At 41.6% G+C, this 24,747-nt stretch overlaps 1 protein-coding gene across 3 annotated transcripts in view; it reads left to right on the top strand.

Annotated features, from left to right (window-relative positions):
* The window catches only part of ABCA1 (ATP binding cassette subfamily A member 1), a 90,750-nt gene that overhangs the window by 30,213 nt on the left and 35,790 nt on the right, over positions 1-24,747 (top strand). For all 3 annotated transcript variants that reach the window (XM_042822778.1, XM_042822779.1, XM_042822777.1), the window contains exons 6-8: positions 11,896-12,017; positions 15,025-15,216; positions 22,058-22,144. In XM_042822778.1, coding sequence (XP_042678712.1) covers positions 11,896-12,017; positions 15,025-15,216; positions 22,058-22,144 — 401 coding nt within the window. The remainder of the gene's footprint in view (positions 1-11,895; positions 12,018-15,024; positions 15,217-22,057; positions 22,145-24,747) is intronic.

Below are 24,747 nucleotides of genomic sequence, written 5' to 3'. Positions count from 1 at the left end.
TGTCCAGTCAGCATTACATTATGTCTGGCCTTCCTGTAAATGATGCACTGTAAATGATGAGCTTGAGTAAAATAATTCAGACTCCTGTGACAGAAAACGATGTTCCATGTTAAAAAAACATACAAGCAAAATCACAAGGATGTCAGCATTGGTCTATGTTGGCAGAGAGCTGCAATAGCATTTTGGTTGCTTTAAGGCTCACTATCCTGATGGTGCCAGATTATGATTTGTCTGCACCATAACCACCAGTGCCCATAGTTAAAATTTGCCACAGTGCTTTTACAACAGACTAAAAAAAAATTTAAAACATCATTATACTTTAAAGGCACTGTGTTTATCTTATCATTAATTTGTCTATATAGAGTAGTGATAAAACCAGAATTGCTTATGTTTTTCACAGCATGTTTGGTATCAGCTGCAGAAGCAGGACAGCAGGAGATTTCTGAGTGGTTTCTGCAGTCTCCTAAAAATCTCTTAAGCCCATTTTTTCAATGCTGACTGCTATCCATACCCTGCAAAAAAAATCAAGTGTTAAATAAACAGTTGCATCTTTCATGCTATCCTGTTATCTCACTCACATGTAGAAATAACCTTATCAGCAAAGCTTCCTAATAAAAGTATGTTGCTGAAAATGCATTCTCAGTGCTAATTCCACTTTGTGTTTATATTCTCCGTTCTCCATCTGAGAATTTCTGGGTTTGTTCTCAGTGACTCCTGATCTTGGTAGACTGCCTAATTTGTAGAAGATTCTGTTTGTAGCCAAACTGAGATTGGATGAGAGAAGGAGCAACAGAGCGCTAACAGCAAGCACAGTATGAAAGCAGTCTCTTGGGTTCAGCTATTCTCAGGGCATTTCCATAGACTCTCACATGAAAGTGGCTGTCAGGAAATTGCCACAGCTGGAAAAATCCCTGATCTTCTTGGTATCTGACTTGGTACCGAGGCTGGAGCATGTGATTTTGATCAGACCTACTGTATCTCCAAAGTTAATATTTAATTCTGACGCCTGTTCAGGTAGTAATACATTTAATCTTCAGTGTGCACTACAAACATTTATTATCGAATTCTACAGCATCCCTATGAGTTAAGTAAATAAACAGCTGCCAAGGAAATGGAGGTCTCCTTTTGCAAGATAGTAACATGTGACATAGTTTTAAATGTAGTCAAGGTGCAGTAAACGATGCTAGCTTGGAAATACTGTTGATGTTGAATCAAGGTTCATTTTTATCCAGGCAACATCACTGATCACTTTCTGTGAAAGTCCATAAAAAATAATAATTTCTGTAGGCTGCCTTTTTCATGAGCATTCTGTTTGATTTACTTATTTTTGTTCTAAAATAAGTGACTGTCAGTGTTGGCATTCTGACTAAAATCAAACATCATATTCTATCTCCAGCTGCCAAACTTCTTTGTTGCTTCAACAAACAGCAATATTGTTTATCTCCAGTCCTAACTTTCTTAGTGCAGCTACGTATTATCAAGTAGTGATTGCATTTTCTGGGAGATGAATTTCTAGTTCAGGTTGTGTTTTCTGCTTGTATCACACTTTGCAAGTTACTTGTTCACAGAGTTGGAAAAATCCTTTGAAATGGAGTGAAATTGCTGCAGAATACAAAGACAGTACACGTTTTTATGTTAACTGAATTTTAGTAATTAAGTGAGCTTGTTAAAGCTGAGTATTGCTTGTGCCTCTGTGGAATGAGGTTCCTTAGCTGAGGGAAAATAAGCTCCACTGCAGGCTTTGCCCTGTTTTTTTTTCATTGGCATTACTGAGGTTCATGTGAACGATATTTGGGCTGACCTGTGACATATATCCTCTATAAACAACCAAAGTTTCTTCTCCTTTCTGTTCAGCTTCAATTTTAAGGATGATGCAATAAAAGACCCAATTATAACATCGTTTCCTGTTGGTTTCTTAGCTTTACTGCTCTTCTAAAAAGGTAACTTTCTAGAGGCAAATATGCTTGAAAATTAGATTTCTGTTGACAGTGGTAGAGAGTTTGCATGAGTACAGTCAGTGCAATCAGAACTTAACAAGCATAACCTGTTACACCTCAAGACCTCCCTTCCATGCAGTTCTCTATGTATTTTAGCATATTCCCCTTAAACCTAGTTGGATCACATCTGAGGCTGACTGGGCACACACATAGATAGTTTATGGTGAAAATAGCAGCATCTCAATCTGGATTCTTATTATGATTTGTATCAACCAGATACTTAGTAAAGAACCAGCTGGTATCTAACTAATAAAATGGCACTTCAGAACATAAAAAAGAAAAAGCCACCACCAAAGCCCTTTGTCACTCTCAGCCAAGGTATGTACATGAAAGAAGGGTGCCCCAGCAGTTGTTCTTGTAGTACATGCGCAGGTGTGTGACATCATCAGCAGTCATCAGATACCTCTGCTCATCTATGTTATTCCCTTCTCTCTTCACACGCTTGCTTACTGCCCAGCTAGTTGGGAAAACATTAATTAGGGTGCTGTAAAGCCAGGGAACAGAAATCAAGACAGTGGATCAATTCTTTAAGCTCGCAATTGTCTTCATCTTCATCCATGCTTCCTTTCTTTTCACGTTGTTTTGTACTAGTAGCTGGTGAAAGTAAAAGAAATAATTTTATTAAGATGTCCATGTAGGTAAGGCTCAAGTTTCCTGTATCAGAACACATTTTTCTTCCACTTGATTGGGCAGGTCATGGATTCTGAAATGTATAGGACTGTGCTTCTAAAGCAACAAGTGGCACTGCTCTATGCTGTGTTTACTTGTAATGTTCTTGTCCTCTGCATGAAACAGGTGGCAGTAATGTACTCCATGATGCATTTTAAATAGGCAGGATACCAGTACTGAAGAGAGAAAATGGTCAGTATATGTTCCATCAAGAATGACGCTAAACTGAAGAACAAGCTCCTCAGGCTACCCAGGCAAGGTCATTTCTGAGCTTGCTGATGCTGATATAAGTAGCAATGCAGCATAGTAGCTCAGATACAATAGACGTGATCTCTGGCTAAGACTTGGTGTGTGAATTTGGGCAGGCCACTTCCACTGTGCGTCTGCTTTTCAAACTGTGTTTTTCGAAGGCTGAAAAAGTTGTTTTTTTTAGCTATTTTGAAATGCTACTGCTCAACGATCAGGAGCTGAATGGTTGCAAAGGTTTCCCTAAACTTATCAGAGAACATATTTTCTTGTTCCAGTGCTGAAGCTTAATTCTATTTTCCTTTGGACTTGAACCTTAAAAACAAAACTGAGCTATGTTATGACTAGCTTTCTGATGTTCATCTAAATTGAAACGCAGGGAATAGTCGTGAGGGTTGAGGTCTTTTAGACATAGGCATATGTTCAGAATAAGTAGATGGTGCTCCTGCTTAAATTAATTGAACTATGGTGATTGGCTGATGCTTGTAAATCTTCAGTATTTTTCTGTCTTTTGGATTGGTTTGAGTCTGGGAAACAGTTTGTTCTGGAGCTAGCTTTTGCTGTTGTATGCTTGCTTGAGGAGCATGAGGACTTTGCCCTCAATCTAGAAGTTACGTCGTTTCCTGACAGTAGGGAAAACAAGATGCACTGTGATCTGCTGACATCAGACCTGGTATCATGTTAAGCCAGATATGAGCTGAGTTTCCCCAAATCTGTTCTGAGAGCAAGGAAGGGAGCTGTGGCAGGATGCAGCTTTACACTCAGAGAAGGTGTGGCTTTTTTCTTCTATCTTACAGCGCAAAGCCAAGCAGTGGCCCTGCAAGATGGCCAGGCTGCTTTGATCCTGGGCAGCTTTTCCTGTTATTTTGCTTACAGTTCACCAGTACCCATACAGGTTTTGTAAGGAATGTCTTTCAAACTGTACACCTGGTGCTGGGCTGCTGCTGTTTGGAGTAGTGTGGTGTTGCTTGGGTGATTCTGCCTGCTGCTCTGTATCAGCTGTTCTGATACAGGTATTTTCTGTCTTTGAGTAGCAGTCTTCCAGATGCTTGCTCACGTATCCAACTCATGAAAATCCTTCCGCTATTAGTAATGGTCATCTGATTAAAATGTCCAGTTCTGCTCTTTCCTGTGACTTGAATTTCCACTGAATTTGAGGTCACTTGCCCAAGTATAAGCAATGCTGGACTGGGTTCTTGTTGGTCACAGCTAGTACTTCCACTTAGATCCATGATTTTTGATAGCATAATTTTACACCACGCATTCTCACAGCAGTTTGCCACCGGCATGCTGGTCTTTGTTTTGTTTTGTTGGGTTTTTTTCTTCTGAATGTGACCATTCCATTTGTTTTCCAGTCTGTATTTATTGATTTCAATGTATTTTATTGTGTCTCTGAGTTGATGTTTCAGAGTATTCAAAATCTGCATGTTATCTAGGGCATAATGTTCCTAGTGCAGTCAAAATCTAAGCCTTATTTTTAGCAACCAACCCTTACCTTCTGGCTCTTTAGAAGCACTTCTGTGGCATTGCCAAGTATGTATTTTTTACTTCTGAGCTGGATTTGAACGTCAGAAACCTTCTCCATAGCCTGAAACATGTTCTATATATCACTTTTGAACATTTGTTTGTTGTAATAATGAAGCACCATATCTAGTCGGACCTGAGGTATGTTATCAGGGTTGACAAGCCAGTTCATGGGCTGGGAGATGTGTAGCTTATCCTTATTTTGTGAAAAATAGCAAGAGAATTTTCAACCTGTTTTAAGTGACGTGTGATTCGGAGCTTTGCTTACAATCTGCTTCTGAAAACAGTGAATGTATTTGACTTTTCTTAAAGCCTGCTTCATTTATTGTGCTGTTTGAAGCCCAAGTAGTTGTGGTTTTGTTTTGTTTTCAGTAGGCAAGCTGTATTTCACAGTTGTCTGTGCTGATAACACAGCAGGGGGATAGGCAAGAATATCTTCTGTGGTATTATGCAAGACCTGGAGAGCGTGGGAGCTGGTGTGCATCCCTTCCTAGAAGCTTTGGAGGCTGCATTTGTTCACAGAACTGCTCCTGAGTACCATGTGGCTTTTCACTTCTTCACTGATGGAGAGGCTTTCTATTCCATTTTTGTCACACAAGAGGGTTTTTGGGACTTCACGTAGTACCTAAGCAAAGATACAGCTTTGTGTTTCTTGCTGACTTTCCATATAAGTTTGAAGCTACCTTAAACTGTCTCTGCATTCTTGAAGCCAACATGCCCTGAATAAAAGCTAACCAATCTCTTGTATCAGTGCAGTGTGTCAGCTGTGCTTTTTATCACAGCGGTTGTGCTGGCTGCTTTTTTAAAGCCCTTCTAAGCAAAAATGCTACCTTAAAGGGGAATGGAGTTGGCTCCAGAGCAGCCTGCAGGCCCAAGTTGCATGCTGACCTCCCAGTACTTCTCTTAATGTGCAGCGGTGTTTTGTCCAGTGTTTACATTTGGCTCATGGTGAGCAAAGCAACAACCTTCTACTGAAGGTGCCAAAGATGGCCTGAGAGAGTGCTGTGTCAGGAGTTCCTGATCAGCAAGTTCAACAAATCAAAAGATCATCCTGCCCACATCTTCCAATTCCCTGTTCCCTGTTTCTCCTCCTGATCTTCTTCTAAACTCTGTGGCTGTTTTACTACACCATAAAAATGAGCTTGAAATCTCTCCTTGTGCCAGAGATAGACATGCTGCAGCAGTGGGACTTGTCTCTTGATGACAGTAAAATAGCATGACTGGTGGACCTCAAGCAAGGTGAACCTCTGGCAGGGGGAACCACTCTGATGTGCCTGTTAGCTTTGGTTATCCAATCACTTCTCAGTTCTCCATACTCACCTCCTCTGACAATTTTCATCACAACAAGCAGGAAGGACGAGAATAGTGAGCCCCCTCTACACTGAAGAGCAGGAAAGCGAGTACCTGTGGAACAGTGCATACCTTTATTCCAGGAGACATCCTAGCTGCTGGAGATGGACAGGAGGTTGCCACCTTTCCATACACTTCACCAGAGGAGTTTGACATGACAGAAACCTCAAAATACAAGACTTTTGTTGAATGAATGCTCTCTTGGGTGTCAGTGAATGTCTCCACAGACAGCACTGTTATGTTTCTGATGGACAAGGCAGAGACTTATAGCCTACTATGAAAACATATCGAGCCATGGCTGCAGAGGGAACATCACTTTGATTGCAAGCAAATTGGACTTGTGTTTTCACACGGGAAGATTCTGCACAATAGGCCTGCTGAGCTGCTTGACTTCTTATCAACAAACCAGGACACTGCCTTCTAAGTTGTCCAGAGGGCAGTTTTTGCTCCTGTCAGTCTCAGTAGAGATACAGGCAGTTCTGAGAGCTATTCCCACAACATAGGGTGAAGAATGCCTGCAAGAAAAGGAAAATTTAAACCATAGTAGCTGCTTTTAAAAAAAACTGTGTGTGTGTGTATATATATATATATATGTGTGTGTGTGTGTGTGTGTGTGTGTGTGTGTGTGTGTGTGTATCATATGTCACTTGATCATGCTTTCCAGATGTGATGCTTGAAGCTAGGGTTATGAGGGTGGATGAAGATTTGCTATCTTGCCAAAGCACAACAGTAGGTCATTTGGAAGCTCTACTTTTCACAGTGGGCCGTTGGCTCAGTGGGGTATAACACTGTAACAGACTCATTTATTAGGAGATCATGATTTCCTTAGGATGAGCATCAATTCATGAGTCATTCAGGTTTCAGTTACACTGTTATTTTGTTCAGAAGCCTGTTTTTATGGGAAGGTAGCCTCAGATAGTTCTGGTGTATAAGTCAGTGGTGGGTAATGAGTGTGAAAACCAGATGAAGCATACAAGTGCACCTGTCACTTATTTTCTGAGGAATACTTCCTGTATTTTCTATGGAAAAATTAACATGAAATTGCATTGCATTAAAACTCTGAGGAGATGCTCTACAGCTCTCTCTCTATAGAATAGTAGTTTTGTCCCAACAGGTAACCAGGTACTGTGATCTGAACCTTCTTCCCTCACTGATTTCTTCTTTGTGTACTTACAGAAGCCTGCTGTCCCTAATAATGCTAAGGCTTTATTAGATGAGAAATGAAGGGCCATAGTTTCATAAAAGCTTCTCTGTTGTCTTGATGCTTGGATGTAAGGAGCACAGACTTAGCCAAAGAGTAGTAAACCTGCAAACTGCAATGGATACACACCAAATGGCATAATTGTTTTCTGCCCTGAATGTTCTGTGAGTAGAAACTGAAATCCCCTGAAGATAAATAGGCACGCTTGTAGATGAAACACACTGCCATGCTTTCTTTTTAGTTTCTAATATAATGGCACAAATCCCCTTTTTCCTCTTCCTTCTCCCTGTTTTGTGTATGGACTTGCAGCCTCTGAAGCTGGGAAGTAAACAGGATATCTGACTATCAGGCTGTTTTCAGTCGGTTCAAGTCAGTTTTAAAAACTGGTTGAAAATCTGGCTTATTGTAGATCATAAGCAAAGACCCTTTCAGCACAAAACTCACAAATTGAAGTCAGACCTGGTGAGCTTTGTACTTTACAGCTCATTGAGAGATGTTGAAATAACATTTGTGTGCCTTTTATTTTTAGAAGGCAGTGTTCAGGATATGAAAACTGTAGCCACAATTTCCGTGAGGTTTTTCTGCCCTATTGTTTCATTTTTAAAAGACACTGCATCACTGCATTTCTGAAGGCAGATATGAGCCCACTGCACTTCCAAGAGAAGCAAGAAAGAATTGGAGGGACATTTAGGTGAACACTCCTGCTCTCTAACCTATATCCACTTTTTTTTTTTTTTGTCTTTCTTGTCTGCAGATGTTCTCAGTATTGCTGGAAGTAGTAGCAGTTTGCTGTGGGACTAGTCATGGTCATATAAATACTAAGAGCAGCAATTTAAAATTGGTTACTCATTTTATCTTCTCTTGCTCTCTTCTTCCACATCAACTGTGTTAAGAGCCTCTAAAAGTAGCTGGTGATGTGTTTCCAGGGTGAGGAAAGTAAAAACCTCTGACTCTGGAGAATGTGTGAACCACAGTCACCTTCTCATGATCTCACGTAGCAGTGACTTGCTATTATTTATAGTGAACATCTTTTGTTTTCCACCTTAACATAACCAGTAATGTAGCCAAATGCGGAGGTTCTGTTCTTCTTTTCAAGTTCATGTAGATGTACTGAGCCTCTTTTTCTGTTATCGTCACACTTACTTGTTTCTGAAGCTAGAAACAACCAGCCTAGCTCTGTGCACAGAAGTGAAGGTACATAAAGAGCTGAGCTGTTGGGAAACTGTCTTGAACTCAGCCCTTTGCATTCATTTGAAACAACTGACTTGCCCTGTATTTCATGAAGCCTGCATTTGTGAAATGCTGCCATGTGTGATTGTCTAATCCTGACCTGTGATTTCAGAGAGGAAGGGTGGTTTTGTGGTTAAGGCACAAGACTGCCAGCTCTGGAGACTTCTGCTGGAGACTTCCTTGCGTGACTGAGGGGAGACGCTTCTTCCTGCCCTGCATGGGAAGTGGTCTGTCTTCCTGCTTGTTTCATCTGTATGGTCACTATCTCCTGCTTTGCTGCTGCACAGTACCTGAGTTGGAGCTAGTCAGAACAAAAGCATGTCAGTACTACTAGGCATGCTGGCGTGAAGGTGCTAATTCATGGTTTATAAGCACAGGCCTTGTTTGTTTTCTTTGCTGTCAGCTTTTTTTCCTTTGGGGTCAGGATTGCAAGTGCAAACATAGTCTATTGTGAATACCATCTATCTCACAATTTCTTCACTGTGAGACAGTGACATTGATTGCCATCCCACCAGAGAGATGGTTGACGTCAGATCTGATTGTGTTTGAGCATAGTGGCTCAGTCTGACCTCAGTTTTGTGACCCACTTTTGTGCCTGGGGCTCATCTTGGTTTGTGGGACCTGGGGATCTTAACAGGAGACTGTACCGTGTGGTGGTGGTGGGGAGAGCCTGCGGGACTGGTTTTCTCTTGTAGGTGATGAGAGGTTGTCCTTTCATGGCAGCAGAGCATGGGGGATGTCTTTCTTATGTGCCCCATGAGTGCTACAGCTGCATTGCTCTGTGTTGGCTGGGTTTCAGTAGCCAACCAGACAAGTGCTTTTTGTCAATCTCTAGTGGGAGAGAAGATGCATCATGTTTGAACTGACACATTTTGCCTCGCATTTTTTGAGTAACTTGATAGTGTGTCTCAGCTTTTACATCAGGAAAGTATTACAGTAGTCATCCTTTGATTGTAAAGTGTGTTTTTCTACTCCAAGCTTTTGCATTATTAGGTAAGCTTAGTATTAGCCTTCAAAAGACTTATTTGTTTCTTTTGTTTACTATTTTTAGCGTGGTTCTTTTAACTAATGCTCTTATGTTTCCTTAGGCCCTAGTGGGTAAGCAACCTTGTGGGAGAATGATTGTTTTCAAGAGGAAATCTCTATTAACTCTCATATTTTTTAAACATCCAGGGCAGGAACTTAGACTGATGCCAGTGACTGTTGTTTTTGCGTGGCTTCACGTGCAGGTCATTATGCATGCCTCCATGTCTGAGAGTGATTGCATGAGATATGGAGCCATGAGCACTAGAAGTGGGATTGGATAGGGTGAGGGAGGATGTGGGGATGGCTGGCTGTTTGCTGTGGGTGGTGCAGCGTGACCATGGTGTTGGGGTTTGGTCCTTTGGTCTTGCAGAGCTCCCATGTGTTGTCTCAGGAGGACAAGGGTTATGACATGGGATCATGCCCAGCCAGCTGGAAGCTAAGTATTGTCCCACAAGCTGTTCTGACCACTTAACATGCTGGTAACTTTATGTTCTGTTCCCGTCATGTTTTTTTCCAAACAATGATGATAACTCCTTCAGGCATTTGTAGGAGTTTCCTTAGAAGGCAGCTTTAATTTTCAGCAAATTGTAGTGCTGAGCAAGTCTGGAAATACTTGGCATGATAAAAAGGAAAGGGAAAAATGCCTAGTTAAGTCTGGATTGGTTAATTACAGCTGTGGAAGATGGCAGGTCGTTCATTCCCATCACAATTGTGGAGAGGCCAGCAGCAGTCGTGGTGCTGCTCACGTTGCTTGCCTGCAGACACCTACTGCTTGCTTTCACAGGACAGGCTCAGCATCCCTGCTTTCTCCTCTCAAAAAGTAAATAACCAGCAAGGAAGATATGGAAAAGTAGGAAGATTATTGCTTTGCCGCCTTTGTTTTGAAAAGTGAATGGCCCCTTTAAGAGAAGCACGAAAATGTGCTCTGATCAAGGACAGAATAAATAAAAAAGCTTGCAAACATCTGATCTTCCCATGCCAAGGTGCTTTCAGCCAGCTACCCCTTTGTCCCAACAGTTTCCGAACTGCGGATGATCTCACCAAAAAAAAAAACAAACAAGGCCCAGAAGTGTTCGGGGAACTCAGTGCCCTTAGGAAACAGCCGAGGAATCAGGGCTGGGGGTGATGTTTCTTTCGGCCTCGGTGAGCAATCCGGGGAGCAGAATGCTGTGGTCCTTACAGCGGCAGCTGGTTTCCGTGTGAGGCTGCTCTGCGGAGAGGGCGGGGGAGAGAGAAGCCTTCGTCCCAGAGTAACCTCTGCATCGCCTCGGTGGAGGGCGGTGGCGGCGGTGGTTGCTCGTACGGAACAAGACGACAGGACGTTTGTAACCGGAGATGTGGATGAGGGAGCAATGACCGCCAGTAACCCCACGTGCTACGCTGCCAGAGCTGTGTGCCTAGCAGCCTGCCTCACCGCCTGGCCTGCATCAGCCCGGGCCCTGGCATGCGGCAGTGACCTTGGCTCCATGGATGGCAGCCAGCTCCTCGCGAGGGTTCTTCCTCAGGGTGGGTTTTCATGCAGGTATTGCCAGCCCAGTGGAGTGAAAAGCACAGCGGGAGGGAAAAAAATGCGGTTTGTAATGGCAGCTGATGTTCCTGCCAGAGGGGCTGCCTGCGTGACTTCCCTGTCAGGGCATGCTCTCTGCTGCTGTTTGCCATGGGTTCTTGTCTCTCTTCCTCCAGCAGAAAAAGCAGCATAACACCCAGCTGGCAGGCTTGGCATCTCCTGGATATCCTCACCCCAGTAAATCCCACGAGGCCTCCTCTTTCAGCTCTTCTGGCGTAGGTGCTTTCCTCATCCCAGCTTATTTAAGCATGATGAAGAAAGGGCTGGTCTCTTGAAAGAATGAAACAGCATGAGGGGCAGTTGCTTAAGCTGTAGGTTTGTGAACTTTAATATTGTACATGGATTATAATTTCCAGATGATTCCCCTCTGCTGCGGGGGAGGTACAAATTTGTTTTAAAGCTTAAAGCTCCAGTGCCAGTGGCTTCAGAAGGTGAGGCCTTGGAGAAATAAAACAAAATAAGAAAATGCTTGCAGAAATGCTGACAGAATGGTTGTTTCTTAAATTTGCATGTGTTCCCATATTATCTGTTTTCTTTGTATCTGAATATGTTAGACTGTGACATAGTTTATTGTGGAGTACAAATAGTAGTTGTGTAGAGTGCATCCAGTAGTTACTATTAGCATTAAATATTAGCATTAAATACAGGTCAGTAAATCCCTCCAAGGTCCATGAACCAGCTGGATCCTGCATTCAATAACAACATAGGGATTAAGAGAAGCTCCATCTTTGTACAAGGCTAACACTGGAATAGGTTTCACCCCAGAGCAGGGGGACAGGTTGGTCTGCTCCATTGCTTCTGTTTCTGATCAGCATGCATGCAAATTGATTCCACACAGTAAACAAAATTGATCTTAAAAATTCCTTTTATATTTTTTTAGATAGAGGCATTATAGTTTGACATCTCTAAAAATTACCGTTCTTTACAGAGCATTTGCAAGCAGCTCCTGCTTTCTCTGTGCTATTGTTTATGTAATCCCCTCTCCCCTATTTGTCAGCTTTTGCTTTTCCTGTCCAATGCTCTCACATTAATTTCCTTTTGGCTTTGCTCTGACTAAAATGTTGCTTTGTTGTGTCACCTTGCAGACATGAAGCTTCGGGATTTCCTGGTTGAAAATGAGACATTCTCAGACTTTCTCCAACGTAATGTGTCCATGCCATCTTCTGCAGTAGAGGAGCTACTGAATGCAGAGGTCAATCTCCAGAAGGTAAAGAGCACTTTCAACCACTATTATAATGGTTACTATATTGTTTGTTTAATTGTTGTGCTGAGAATCCACAGCGCAGGACCCCTCTGTGCTAGGTGTTGTACAAAAACAGAGGAATATGTAATCCTCATTTCTCTCCTCCTCCTCCTCCTCCTAATGCTCAACTTACTGTCTTATTTTTGTAAGCTGTAAAAGGACTCTAAGACCCATATGAAAGTATTTTGATCAGCATTAGAAAGTAGCCTCGTATCCCTCAGGTTAAATGGAATTTCCTCTTTCCCATTTCTTTTTTTTTTCCCCCCCACCCAGTGAAACATTAGTTGTGTTGGTAGTGCTGCTGGAACTGTTCTTCTTTGGTTAGAAATAAAAAAAAGTGCTTGTTTTTGTTCTGCTGCTGAGCATGGACTGGATTATGGTTTGTGTGCCACTCTGCCATGGATTCCTGTGCAGCAGAGGGAAGCATGTTTTTTGTTCTGTGACGAACTCTTCAAGAAAGACAATATGTTGTGTAGCACATGTGATCTCATGTGAAACTCTTTTGTTATTCTTAGATTGTTATTCTAGACATAGGCTGCTGTGACTGGACTGGAGGCCCTGTCTATCACTGTCAAGCTCAGAGTATTTTTTTTACTAGCCTGCATGAATTGGTCCACCTCTTGCAGCATCCTTTCTGCTGTAGGAATCAGATCTGGTTGCTTCAGATTTCAAAAGAAGACCTGTGGTCCTCTTAAGTTACTGTGAGTGCAGGAGAAGGAAAACCATCCAGTGTGCTTCCCAGCTCCAGACCAGATCTCTTCTTTGAAATGGAGTGATGAATAGTTCTTTGAAACTTTGTTTTCATGTAGTTACAGATCTTGCCTGCTTGCACATATTGTCTCACCCTTCAGTGGCTTCTGTCAAGCCATCTGCTTCAGCACAGTTTGACAGCTAAACATAAAAGTTATAGATAAGTTGTACTAAGAGGAGTGGAAAAATTTTTTACCTGTTCTAAATAACAGGTTTTGTTTCATTTGAAACAAATTTGGTTGAAATTCATAGTAAATTAAAACATGCTATGGATGGTTCTGGAAAAGAGTGACCCAAAGAGTTGAACTGGTTAGGTACTCATTCTCCCTCAAGTGATGGAAAAGCAAACAGATTTTTTAGCAGGCAGAAATGCTTGCTCTGATCTTGCACCATGTGACTGCCATTTTGATTGTGCTAGTACTGGTAAAACTGACAAAAATATGAACAGTGACTGAGGATGGTAGAAGGATTTGTTCCTCCTCGTTTTGGACTCATGTTGTGCCGGTGGAGATTCAGACTGGACGTTAGGAAAAACATCTTTGAAAGAGTAATCAGGTGTTGAAACAGGCTCTAGAACAGTCTGCCTAGGGAGTGGTGGAGTTGTTACTCCTGTAGGTGTTCAGGAAACATTTAGATGTTGCAGCAAGGGACATGGTTCAGTGGAAAATATTGATGTTGGTGAATGGTTGGACTGGATGATTTTGGAAGTCTTTTCCAACCTTGGTGATTCTACAGTTCTGTAGTTTTCTGAATGAACGCTGAGACATGTTGATTTTCTGTATGACCACTCAGGGAAGTTGTTTTTCATTGAGCCCACATCCCAGTTGCATAGAAATATCCTCTCTTGAGCATGATTATGAATAGATACTAATAATGCTGGCATAAAAAAAAAAGGTCTATTTCAGAAGGCTAGTTGTCTTGATGCAGGAACTATTCTGTTTATTCACCCCAGTGTACAGCATAGAAACATCCTATTTTTGGCATCTGGATGCAGACTAAAGTTAAAAGTTTGCATAAGTGTTGCGTTAGAAATTTCAGTCTCATCTGCTTGTTTTCTGAACATAGTGCACTTTTTTTCTCCTGGATTGTTGGTGCCCTTTTGGTTTTGAAAGACAAGAAAATTCTCAGACTTACCCAGCATGATTCAGGAATTGTTAACTCTTCTGGGATGTAAATCAATTCTCTTTATTTGTTGCTGGAGGTTGGGCAATTCGTGTTGGGTATTACAGAAGAACAGATGATATGAACCATAAAGCTGTTGTTCACAGCGTGTTCACAATAAAATTGTTAACTCCGTCTAGCCCCAAGGCAAACAAATAATCTTTTCAAAATAAGATTCCAGATTTTCCCTGTGTTCATCATCTTTATGAAGTGTGTATCTGTTTGCCAGGTACATATTTTTTTGTTCAGCAAATCCAGATGCTGTACTGACCTTTGTAAAGTAACAAACTTGGCTATCAGGGCTGAAAGGTACTTGTGATTATTCAGAACAATTTAATGCGTTTTCTTCACAAACAAGGTGATTCCTTGCAGATAAGTAAAACTTATCCACTAGCAATCCATCACCTTAAATAAAAATATGCCTTAAAAAAAGACTCTAGGATCTTATCTCTTGTTTTTTTGCAGTCGCTAGAATAATTCTTATTTTGGTAGTAGATTATCTGCCCCAAAACATTGCAAAATGCTTGTCTTGGCTATTAGTAAAGAGATGTATCAGAGCTACAGGAGAAGGTGATCCTGATCCTGACCACACAGAAAATGTGACTGGCAAATACATATAGCTAAGGATTTTGGAACATAGGTCTGTTGCCCTTCACATATATTTGCCAGACTTCTGTCTTGACACAAGCCTTTTTTTTTTTTTCGTCTCTATGGCTCACTTCCCAGAAGACTGAAGATTGGGAAATGCGTGTGCCATTGGTTGGAGGAGATGGCTGCTGTGGAGGACAGGATTACTGTTGCTCTGTGCACGTGTGCAGGAATGTGGAGAAAGACCTGCCTCCTCCAGCATTTTTTCTCCCTGTACTATGAAGGGAAACATGTTTTTCTTGGAATTTAGAGTTGTGTATAGGTCAAGGTCTTGCAACTTGTAGAGAAAAATGCCCTCTTCCCTCTATCTGGAATTGTTATGATGAATGGTTAGTTCTGTAGAGGTGATAGCCAGCTTTGTGCAATGAAACCTGCACGTGGGGAGATTCATATGCTTTTCTTGCTTTTCTAGGTCATAGTGTCTGGTTACCGAATGCAGCTACGAGATCTCTGCAATAGCTCAGTGCTGTCTGAATTTCTTACAATCCAAAATCGCTCAGTGGCCATGGACTCTGAAGCCTTCCTTTGCACCTTACCAAAGGAAACACTCCATGCAGCTGAGCAATCCTTCCGTGCTAACCTGAATCCTTTGAAGCCTCTTCAGGTGAGTCTGCTGGTCACACTTCTGAGAAAGCAGTCATTGACACTGTGATATTTTCAAGGGGTTTCAATCTGGGAATTTATCACTGTATTTTCAGAGTGAATTCTTTATTGGTATGAGAAAGAGGAACTGTAGTCTTTAATTCTGAAGCTTGAATTTCCTGCCCCTTCTGTTGCAGTGTTATTTGCGTAGTGTAAATGCATGTAAACTATATTTAATTTGTCAAGAGGAGAATATTTATGTTGTGTAGTAACATACAAATGCTTGATTGTCACTACGTTTTGGTCAAATGTAGTATCTCAGCTGAAGTTACCACAGATGTTACACCAACTCCTGATGAGTACCGAAAATTCATTGCTGCAATTACTAATGGGTCACTGAGTGCAGAAGTTCTAGCCAGTCGCAGGCCACAACCTCTGAGCAGATTTAATTCAAAGAAAGAGTCAGCTTTTAAATACTGTTTGAAAAGTTGAACAATTAAATGGATTTTGGAGCAAGTGCTTCAAAACTCATTGAATTTCAAGAAAACACATAATTTATGGGGTATTTGGAGTTTGGAGCAGAATTAGCTGTTTATCCAAAGCACAGAAAGGATGCTTTATATTAGGTCCACAATATCTGGACAAAGGCAAAAGTTTTTAGAGGTTAGCGGTGAAAGTATCAGAGGGAAGGGACCACAGAACTCAGTCGTAAACAAACACTTTCTTGTCTGTACTGGAAGAAATAAACTTCAGCTGTGGGAGTTTTCCAGGTTTGACGAGCCTTTCAGATCAGAAAGTCATGTACCACTTGTTTGGCTTTGTCCCCAGTCAAAGAGGGATCATTAACAAGTACTGGAGTCACGTTACTGATCATTGCAGTGCACTGTGGTCATCTACCTTTCTCTGCAGCTCATTTTCTGTTTTCCATATGTCCTCCATCCACATTTGTTCTTTCTTTCTAGAAGATCAAAAGTATTGAGAGATGGGGTAACCATATTGAAATCGTTCCTGAAACAAAAATGAGCTATTTTGAAAATTGATGGCTATAAGCATTTTCTTATGTACAGTTATATGTATATTTGTGCATGTACTTTAAATCATTCAGAGATTTTTAAGACTGAGTGGAATGAAAGTTGCCAGTTAGTACCACTCAGCAGTGATCTTCTGGGCCCTCCAGAAGACTGAGCATCACTTTTCTCATTTTTGAAAGTCTTTACATTTTACAAAAGCAGATACACAACTTATCTGTGTCTCTGTTATTACATCTGTATTGTTTACTGCTAAAAGAAAACAGTTATAAGCAGCTGTGATTGTGTCTCCTGGCAACAGCCATGTAGATAAAAGACAATATGTGCAAATTTGGCTGACTTCTGAGAAGCTTGTTCATGATCTCGGCTTCACAAAAGGCCAAGCCATGAAGCCAGCAGTAAACCTGTTGTGAATTGTACACTATCTTATAAAGGTCCATAGTTTTCTTCAGAGAAGTCTAACAGGCTAGTAAAATCTACTGTAATGCCTTAGTGAAATAAGACCAACAGGCTTCAAAATGGCAAAATGAATAAAATATTACTAGGATCATGTCAACGCATTTGAAACTTAGTGGCTTTAAAGGCTAAAAAAACTGCTTTGACCTGCAGTAACATCTTGGAACAAAGAATGGACTTTCTGTTCTTAAACAAAGAATTCTTTTGATTAATAGATTATCATTAAAGGCACTGGGGGTCAAATCTTGGAAAAGCATACTGAAGCTAGCATGCACTCTATCCACTGCAGAGCCTTCAAACCAAAAGTAGCAAGTTGATTGTCCCAGAGATTTGTTTTTAATTTTTTGCTTAATCTCTTTGATGTTAGTAAGTAAAAGTAAGGGCCAAGTCAGATGCAAGTAGTACAGAAATTTAGAGGTTGTTTTGTGGCTTGTGATGAGACCTGATCTCTACTGGTTTTTGAAGAGTCAGAGAAAAAGCATCTTAAAATAATAGGTTGATACTGTTGGGGTGATGGGGACTTTCAACAACATACAACAATTCTATAAATGTGGTACTGAGGTCTTCAACAGTAACACTCAATTCTTTCCACTTAAATATCTGGAAAGTAGACTGACTGTAGTTTCTTGAACACTTCATCCGGAAAACTCAAGGCAGCATCCACGTGTTTGTTCTTGCCTATCTACATTCCTCTTTGCTGTTCTCTCTGCAAGACCGTGCAGCAAATTGCATTAGGGAATCAGTTCTGGATTATAAGTGACTAACATGACTGTGTGTGGTGAAGGATGAAGAAGGGGTTGGTACAAGACTGGGAGCCCGGTAGTTGGAGTGTGTGTGTTTGGATTGAGACCCCTATACCATCATTTGCTTCTACCATCCGTAAGCATTCTATGCACTTGCAGCCTGAGGGAGAAGTAAGCGTTCAGGTAACTCATAGCAAGACAGTAATTATTGGCAAATTTTGAACAGAGCACAGTTTTAAAAAGAAAATTACTACAGCTGCACAGTGAATTGCATGAGCTCTGAATATCACAGCAGTGCAAAGGAAGTTTTAAAAAATAGGCAAAATCTGAACATTTGTCTTTGCATACCTCCTCATCTCTTCTATCCAGAACAGCCTGAACTTTGCACAAATTGGACTAGTACATTAAAGATAAAGGACTTCCAATTAAAACTGTACATGAAGCTTTCTAGCTCTGCAGTTCATCCTCTGTGTGACTTTCATTTAGCTGGCTCTCTTGGGTAAAAATACAAAGTCAAGATGGCATAGGCTTGGAGGTTCAGGTGTGCCTCCTTGTTCTCTGTTACATAAGGACTTATTTGGGCTGGGCTGTTTTGGTGGAAACATGGAATTAAATTAGGAAGTGATCACAGACCTGCATGGCAGAGGATCCACTTCCCTTCTGGATGGACTATTCACTCCACTGGAAGCAACACGTGTTTATAAAAGCCAAATTCAGTTTTCCAGGACTCATGTGCCAGTTTTCATCCATGAAGACCTTGTTCCCAACATAAGAACTGAAGACCTTAGGACACTGTGTAAAGGATGATTGCAAGTTTGTCTTCTTGAGGTTTGTCTTCCACTGGATGTGCTCAGTGAAAATGAATTGAGGCAGGATAAGCTATTTGGGGAAGAAACAGAGAAATAGAACCCCTAATACCATGTACGCATGTATTTTCTTTCCAACTTTCTCTCTGTGCTTGACCAGCAAGTTATCCTGTGGAAGAACTCTGCAATTTGGGGAAGGTTACAGGATCCCATACTTACCAAGAATGGTGTCAATAAGTTAGAGGTATTCCAACAGACTGATGTTGTTCTGGGAAAGGGCTCTTAGAGCATAAAATTACTTGTCTGTGCAACAGCTTTTACCTTCTCAAACCTCTCCAGTTTTGTAAACAACTTGAGGGGAGGAAGTTAAGTGACAGAGACAATTGAAACTGCTCCTGTGGGATTTCATCTCTGCAGTGCTTCTCGAGAAGGGCTTCATTGCATTGACTTCCAGTGGTTTGCAATAAGTAATAAATATGTTGTGGCTCGTGAACTGTAGTGGTCCTGGAAGGAGTATGAGTGAGCACATGAAAATCCAGTTGTTCTTTTCCCTTCATAATGCAGTTGGTATTTTGTCATATGATTAGCGTGAACTAAGCATCGAATAATAAGTGCATTTCAGTTGAGAAAATGGCTTTAGAAAATGTAAATACATGCTGTAGTTGAGCTTGTGGCTTTCCTTGCTCTTTTGAGTGTTTTCAGTCGAGCACAATGACATCATGATTTCAAGCAGCTGTACTTTTGGACTTCCACTCCCAGGAAACAAAAGCAGAAACATAAAGCATGTGATTTTTCTGCAAAGTTCAGTGTTAAGTTTCCACTAAGATCAGCGTAAAACTGTGGTAACTATTTCAAAGCAAACACAGCAGAGTGGTGTTGCTGAACAAAGGCATTTAGGTGTTGTGATGTAACAAATAACTGGATTGTTATGACCTTTTGACACTTTGAATACAGATGTATTCTCCTGCATATTAAACAGTTGTGTATCCCTTTGAGCAGGAGAGGACAGGTATATTCAGTGCTTCTCTTGATTTTGCAATCAACTGTAGTTACCTGAAGTATTTCCCTAATTTGAGTCCTGTAAGTACACACATGCAAGCACAGAATGAAGTCAATGCAGTGTGTAACTCCAGAGTACTGAGAGATTTGCATGCCTTAAAGGACAGGTCTAGATGAAGGCAAGACTTACCAGCTGCTAGCACAGTAATTGTATGGGGGCAGTTCTGTTCAAAACCTGTAAGAATGTTCTTTCTGCCATGTGCCTAGAGAAGACAGGTGATGTTTTCCAGCATTTCATAATGACATCAACATGTCATTACCCCCACACTGTTTTAGTGCAGCCACCTAGTAAATACACTGTCACAGTGGGAGTGATCTTACTTTAAATGTACTGAATTTAGAGGGCACTTTTGAATGTGAAGACTACGGAGAGCCACTACAAAAAGTTATTTTCCAGAGAAACTGATGACATTTGTCATATCGTTAGCGTATTTAAAAACTCCTTGAGTGTCATAATTCACACGAGTCTTGCATACTGGATAGGACTAAGATTCTGTTCAGCTCTGTTTCCCTTGAATGCTACTCCAGCAGTGCTACTTGCTCAGTTACTACTAGAATCTTAATGTTCAGTAGTTTTGGTAAGCTTTTTTTCTTTATGAAGTTTTCTCAGTCTTTTTCAAAACCATGTTAACTTTTTTCTTCAGCACTGCATAAGGTCTGCATAATTTCTCCATTTTGGCTGAGTTGTCTATGAAGTAGTTCTGTTGGTTTGTTTTAAACTGATCTTCAGAATGGAAGTCCTCTATTCCTGTATGATGAGGCACGGTGAACCATCATCTCCTATTCACACTCTCCATCCCACTTGTAATTCTGCAGACCTCTGTCATGTCCTGTATCTGTCATTACAGTTTCTTTTGGAAGAACTGTGGGCTGTTGTTCTTCCTTCAGAAGCCATTTGTATCTTAATTGTGCTTGCAGTCCCTTTCGGTACTTGTATTCTTTTAGAGGTGGAGGATCCAAAATGGCACTTAGTTCCTGAGAAATAGGAATGGATTGTGGATTTATATTTATGTTGACCTGTCTTATCATTCTATGCTTAAGATCTCATTCTAATTTTAAAATCTCTTTTTTGAGTGACAGTAGATATCCAGGGATATTTCAAGGTAGAACTGTCTCCTCTGCATGTACTTTACTTTGCAGTACTGAATTTTATTTGGCATATTATAACAGCATGTCAACATGAATCCTTTCACTAATCCTTTGCAATTCACTTTTGACTTTCACTACTCTGAACCAATTAGTATCATCAGAAAACTCTTCCTCATCTGCCCCATCCCCGAACAAATTCCTTGCAGAGCTGGATGAGGTGAATGGAGCTGACCAGGCTTGTCTACTGCATGAATCTAGGATGTTCTCCCTCATCTCATTGCTAAAGTGGTAATGTAGCTACACAGCTTTGATTATTTGCTAGCTATACTCCTTCAAAAAAGTCTTGAAGGTCTTAGCCTGCAGGAATTTGAACTACTTCTCTTCTAGCTGGATTGGGTTATGGTTCATCTGAACCTTAATGCCTGTGTTCAGTAAAAGTTACTGAGAGCCTCCCCGAATTTACAGCTTCCTTTGAAGCAGGCTTGAACTGAGCACTCACCTGTTAGCTAGGTATAAATACCTCAGCAGCAGATCAGTGGAACAGTGCCATTTGCACCAGCTGACACTTACCAGCTTACTACCCTTCAACATATCAGCTAGAACATACGAACATCTTTGCTTCCAGAGATTGCCATGGGGAAGATATGAAAATAGAAGGCTTCAGTCCAGAAGATTTCTGCTAAAATCAAGGGTCTCCACTATTCCTTTGTGTCACAGTGCTGTAACCTTAGCATGCTTTCAAATGTCGTTACGAAAGTGAAATCTTAGAAAATTATTTTAATCCTCTTTTCTCTGAAAAAAAGGATTGTGTCCATGTTATTAGGCTAGAAGATCTTGATGCTTCTCTTGCATGAAATGTTTCACATAAGTGGTAGTGCTTTAACATACAGAAATATAGTAGAAAGAACGAGAGATAAACCCAGGCATATCAGTTATATGGAGAACAACTGTAAAGAAAGAGCTGTCTTCAGTGGGTCCCCTAAGGCAAGGAAATCCTAGAGCAGTGCAGTTTCAAAAAGGTGTGCTATCCATCTCTGGAAACTTATGACTATTTCTCTTTTGGTGGTGTACTGGTGGCAGTTACTTTACAAAACCAGGTTCTTTTAAAATATATCCTTGATTTAGTCTGAAAATATCAAGGTTTGATGGGAGGATTTAGGTGATTAATATTATCTGAAGGTAAAATGTACTGTGTGGCAAGATTTCTGAGCATCTGAGCTGGGGAGTCCCACTGAAATCTCTTGTCTACCAATTGGTATTTCCCTCCCTTTTTATATACTTGATTTCCCCTTCCTAGGACTGGTTTACAGGATTTCAGGTCAGTTGGCATATTGCCTTATAGGCTGTCCTTGTTCTCTGACCTGAAATAAAAGCCATCATTTATGCTGTAAGCATATATACATACACGTAGCATCCTACTGGGATGGCTATAGCTATCATGGTATCTATGTGCCCAGGCTGTGGGGAATGGAACAGGTGTCTCTGTTGCATTATGGAGCACTGAAGCCTGTGACAGCTTAAGCTCAAGGTTGCACAGAAAGCCAGCCCACTGTTTTCCCCATGAATCACTTTGCCTTGTAAACAGTCCTTACCACCTTTCTTTACAAGGGTGTTTACAGTGATTCAATTTCCTTACTGCTGGCTGCTAGTGACTTCCACTTTCTTTTTCTCTCTTCTTGCAGAGACAATTTTTCTTTAATTCCTCCTTGCGGGATCTGTCAGAAACTGTGGAGGCTTTGAGGGACAGCCTGGGAAAGCTTGTCAAGGAGGTAAGTAGCTTTTTTGTGTCAGAAGAATACTTCAAGATGTCCTAACCTGTCATCAGGTACAAGGAGTGCGCTTCTCCTTGGTGCAGTCAAAAACAGTCAAATCCCTTGCTGTTTTCTAAGCTCCCTTGTCATCCTACGACCATACACTCTGTATCAGTAGAAGTAACATCTCTATGCAACTCCTCAGTGCACAGAACTTTGAATTACAGGCACCATAAGAGTTTCTCAGGTGTGTGGCTGTAGATTGGGTCCTCCCAGGGGTAAAGGAATTAAGTTTTCTGTGAGGCTTACTTTCTCAGCAGTTACCTTTGCAATGTATCTGCTGACTAGCAGCGCTTTGCAAAACTGCGCTGAGAGGTTTGTCTCCTTTCTGTTTTTTTTTTTCAGTCACTTGCAAGCCATGCCAGGGTTTGTTACTGGCCTCTGGGTTTTTTGAGAATATGGTGTGTGGAAGAAGTGATGTATGTAATTTAGCAGCTACAGGGTGCTCTTTGCCATTTGTCTTCAGAGAAGTAGTATTGTGGGGCAGAGGCTATGTTCTGCTATTTGTGGGACACCCAATGCAATGGCATCACAACACTGGCAGAGAAAGGCTCCAGCAAAACACTGGTTTGCAGAGGCATAGTGGCATTGTAGAGACTGTATTTGTTTTTGCAGGTGAAACGATGGATTAAGACAAAAGCCCTGCATGCCTAGTGTGAGTCAGAAGTCCAAAACCATTTTTTATTTTCAGAGCCAGAAGCATATCTTAGTTGCTTTTGGTTGGCTCTGACTTTGAATCTGAAGTACTGCTACTAGGCAAAAACATTCTTTCCCTCTAGCAGAAATCGCAACCATCTAAACCAAACTATGCCTCCTCCTCCCCTCCGCGAGATTTCCAGCCTGCGTCAAGCCAGCAGCGCGCAGCGAACGGCAGTAACCCCGCGTGCATGTGGAGGAGCAGGTCACTCAGGGTTAGCGTGCAGCCCTCCCACGGAGGGTTGGCTGCGGAGCCAGCACCATGCCCGCCAGCAGTCACTGGCACGTGTCCCACGCCAGCTCAGAACCTGCTGCTGGCTCGCAGCTGCTAGGAAATTAAGGTGATTCCAGGACCAGCTTCGGTTAAGACCATGGCAGAGCTCTTGCCGGGGTGAGGGGCAAGGCTGCCCTTAAGAGTTTGGTTACAGCTGTTTCCCGTTACGTCACTTAAGCTTGCCTTGTGTTGCTTTTTTTTTTTTTTTTTTTTTTCCTGGGATAAAAATAATTGAAACCATGTGATACTCAACTTGCTGATGTGGCTGAAAATGTCCTAGGATAGCGTGCCTTTTGCTTGGCAGCTGTTTTGGGTAGGTCTACCTTTTATTCTGCCCCATTACTGTGCAAACAAAGGCATCATTTTCCTTGGCGTACTGTGTGAGCTGCTCCAGATGGCTTGACCGAAAGTTACTCCTTATTGTCTGGCAGGCTGATTTCTGCATGAAAAAGAGGGACTCACTCGCTTGTTTCATGGGGCAGCAGCTTGAGGGGGTGGAGAGAGCTATTGTTTGTGCCACGTCTAGAAGCCTTTCTAGCAAGGAATTTTAATTAGGGACTGGTCTGAAGAAAATATTCGTCTCTTTATGTGAGGACTGGTTAGATCTTTGTCCCTCTGCTCCTTAAATCAACCCAGGAGAGCAGATTAAACTCTGAGAGCAAGGGCAACTGTGAGGAAACACCCAGCCAGCTCTGATGTCTGGGAGAAGTAGTTCAGTAACGTTTCCAGTGACATGAACAGAGCAGCTCTGTATACTTAGTATGAGATTGCTGGTGCCAAAGACGAAACAAAGCTGCTTGCTCAGACTTTGTTTTGAAAATTACACACAAAAGTACCTTCATTAATGCAATCCCTCTGCTGGGTAGTTAACTACCCAGTGGCAATTAACTATGCTTTCTATTTCTGTACTTTTTCTTATCCTAAGGAGTTGGTGGCACTTTAGCTAAAGACGCTGACTTTTTACTGTGGAAGAATTGTCTGCTCTGCCTAAAATACCAGAAGCTCTCCAAGGTGACCCTTTTTCTCTCAGAGAGTGGTCAGGCACTGGAATGGCTGCCGGGGAGGTGGTGGAGTCACCGTCCCTGGCAGTGTTCAAGGGGCGTCTGGATGAGGAGCTACGAGATATGGCTTAGTGCTTGTGGTAGCAGTGGTAATGAAAAGATGGTTGGACTAGATGATCTTGTAGGTCGTTTCCAACCTTGTGATTCTATGATTTGAATTGGAGACTCAAAGCGTCACATCTGAAGCGTGGCCTTGGCCTTTCTTGGTTAGAAAACATCAAATCCAAAATCCACATGAGCATATTTAACTGCAGCTGTTGGCTCAGGTTTTTTTCTGTCATGTCCTTGATGTTAGCATCCTGCCAGTCATTCTGAACCTGTGGAGCCAAACTGATTGGCACTGGGGTACAGACAAAGACAGGAGCGAATAGTGAGGAGATGAAAGGATGCCTGAAGCAAGTCTGGACACAAGCACCAAATCCCCAGGTTCTGGCTGTTCTCACAGCTGTCTTTCATCATATCAATGTGTCATGTGTTTTTCGGCAGCTAAAAATAGAGACTCCTTGTGTATGTGACACAAAATACCTTTT

The sequence above is a fragment of the Centrocercus urophasianus genome, unplaced genomic scaffold (genome assembly GCF_019232065.1).
Source record: "Centrocercus urophasianus isolate 14NV4802_14NV808 unplaced genomic scaffold, USGS_Curo_1.0 seq_21, whole genome shotgun sequence".
Lineage (NCBI taxonomy): Eukaryota > Metazoa > Chordata > Aves > Galliformes > Phasianidae > Centrocercus > Centrocercus urophasianus.
The sequence above is the reverse complement of the archived record's forward strand: the minus strand, read 5'-3'. Positions and strand labels throughout refer to the sequence as shown.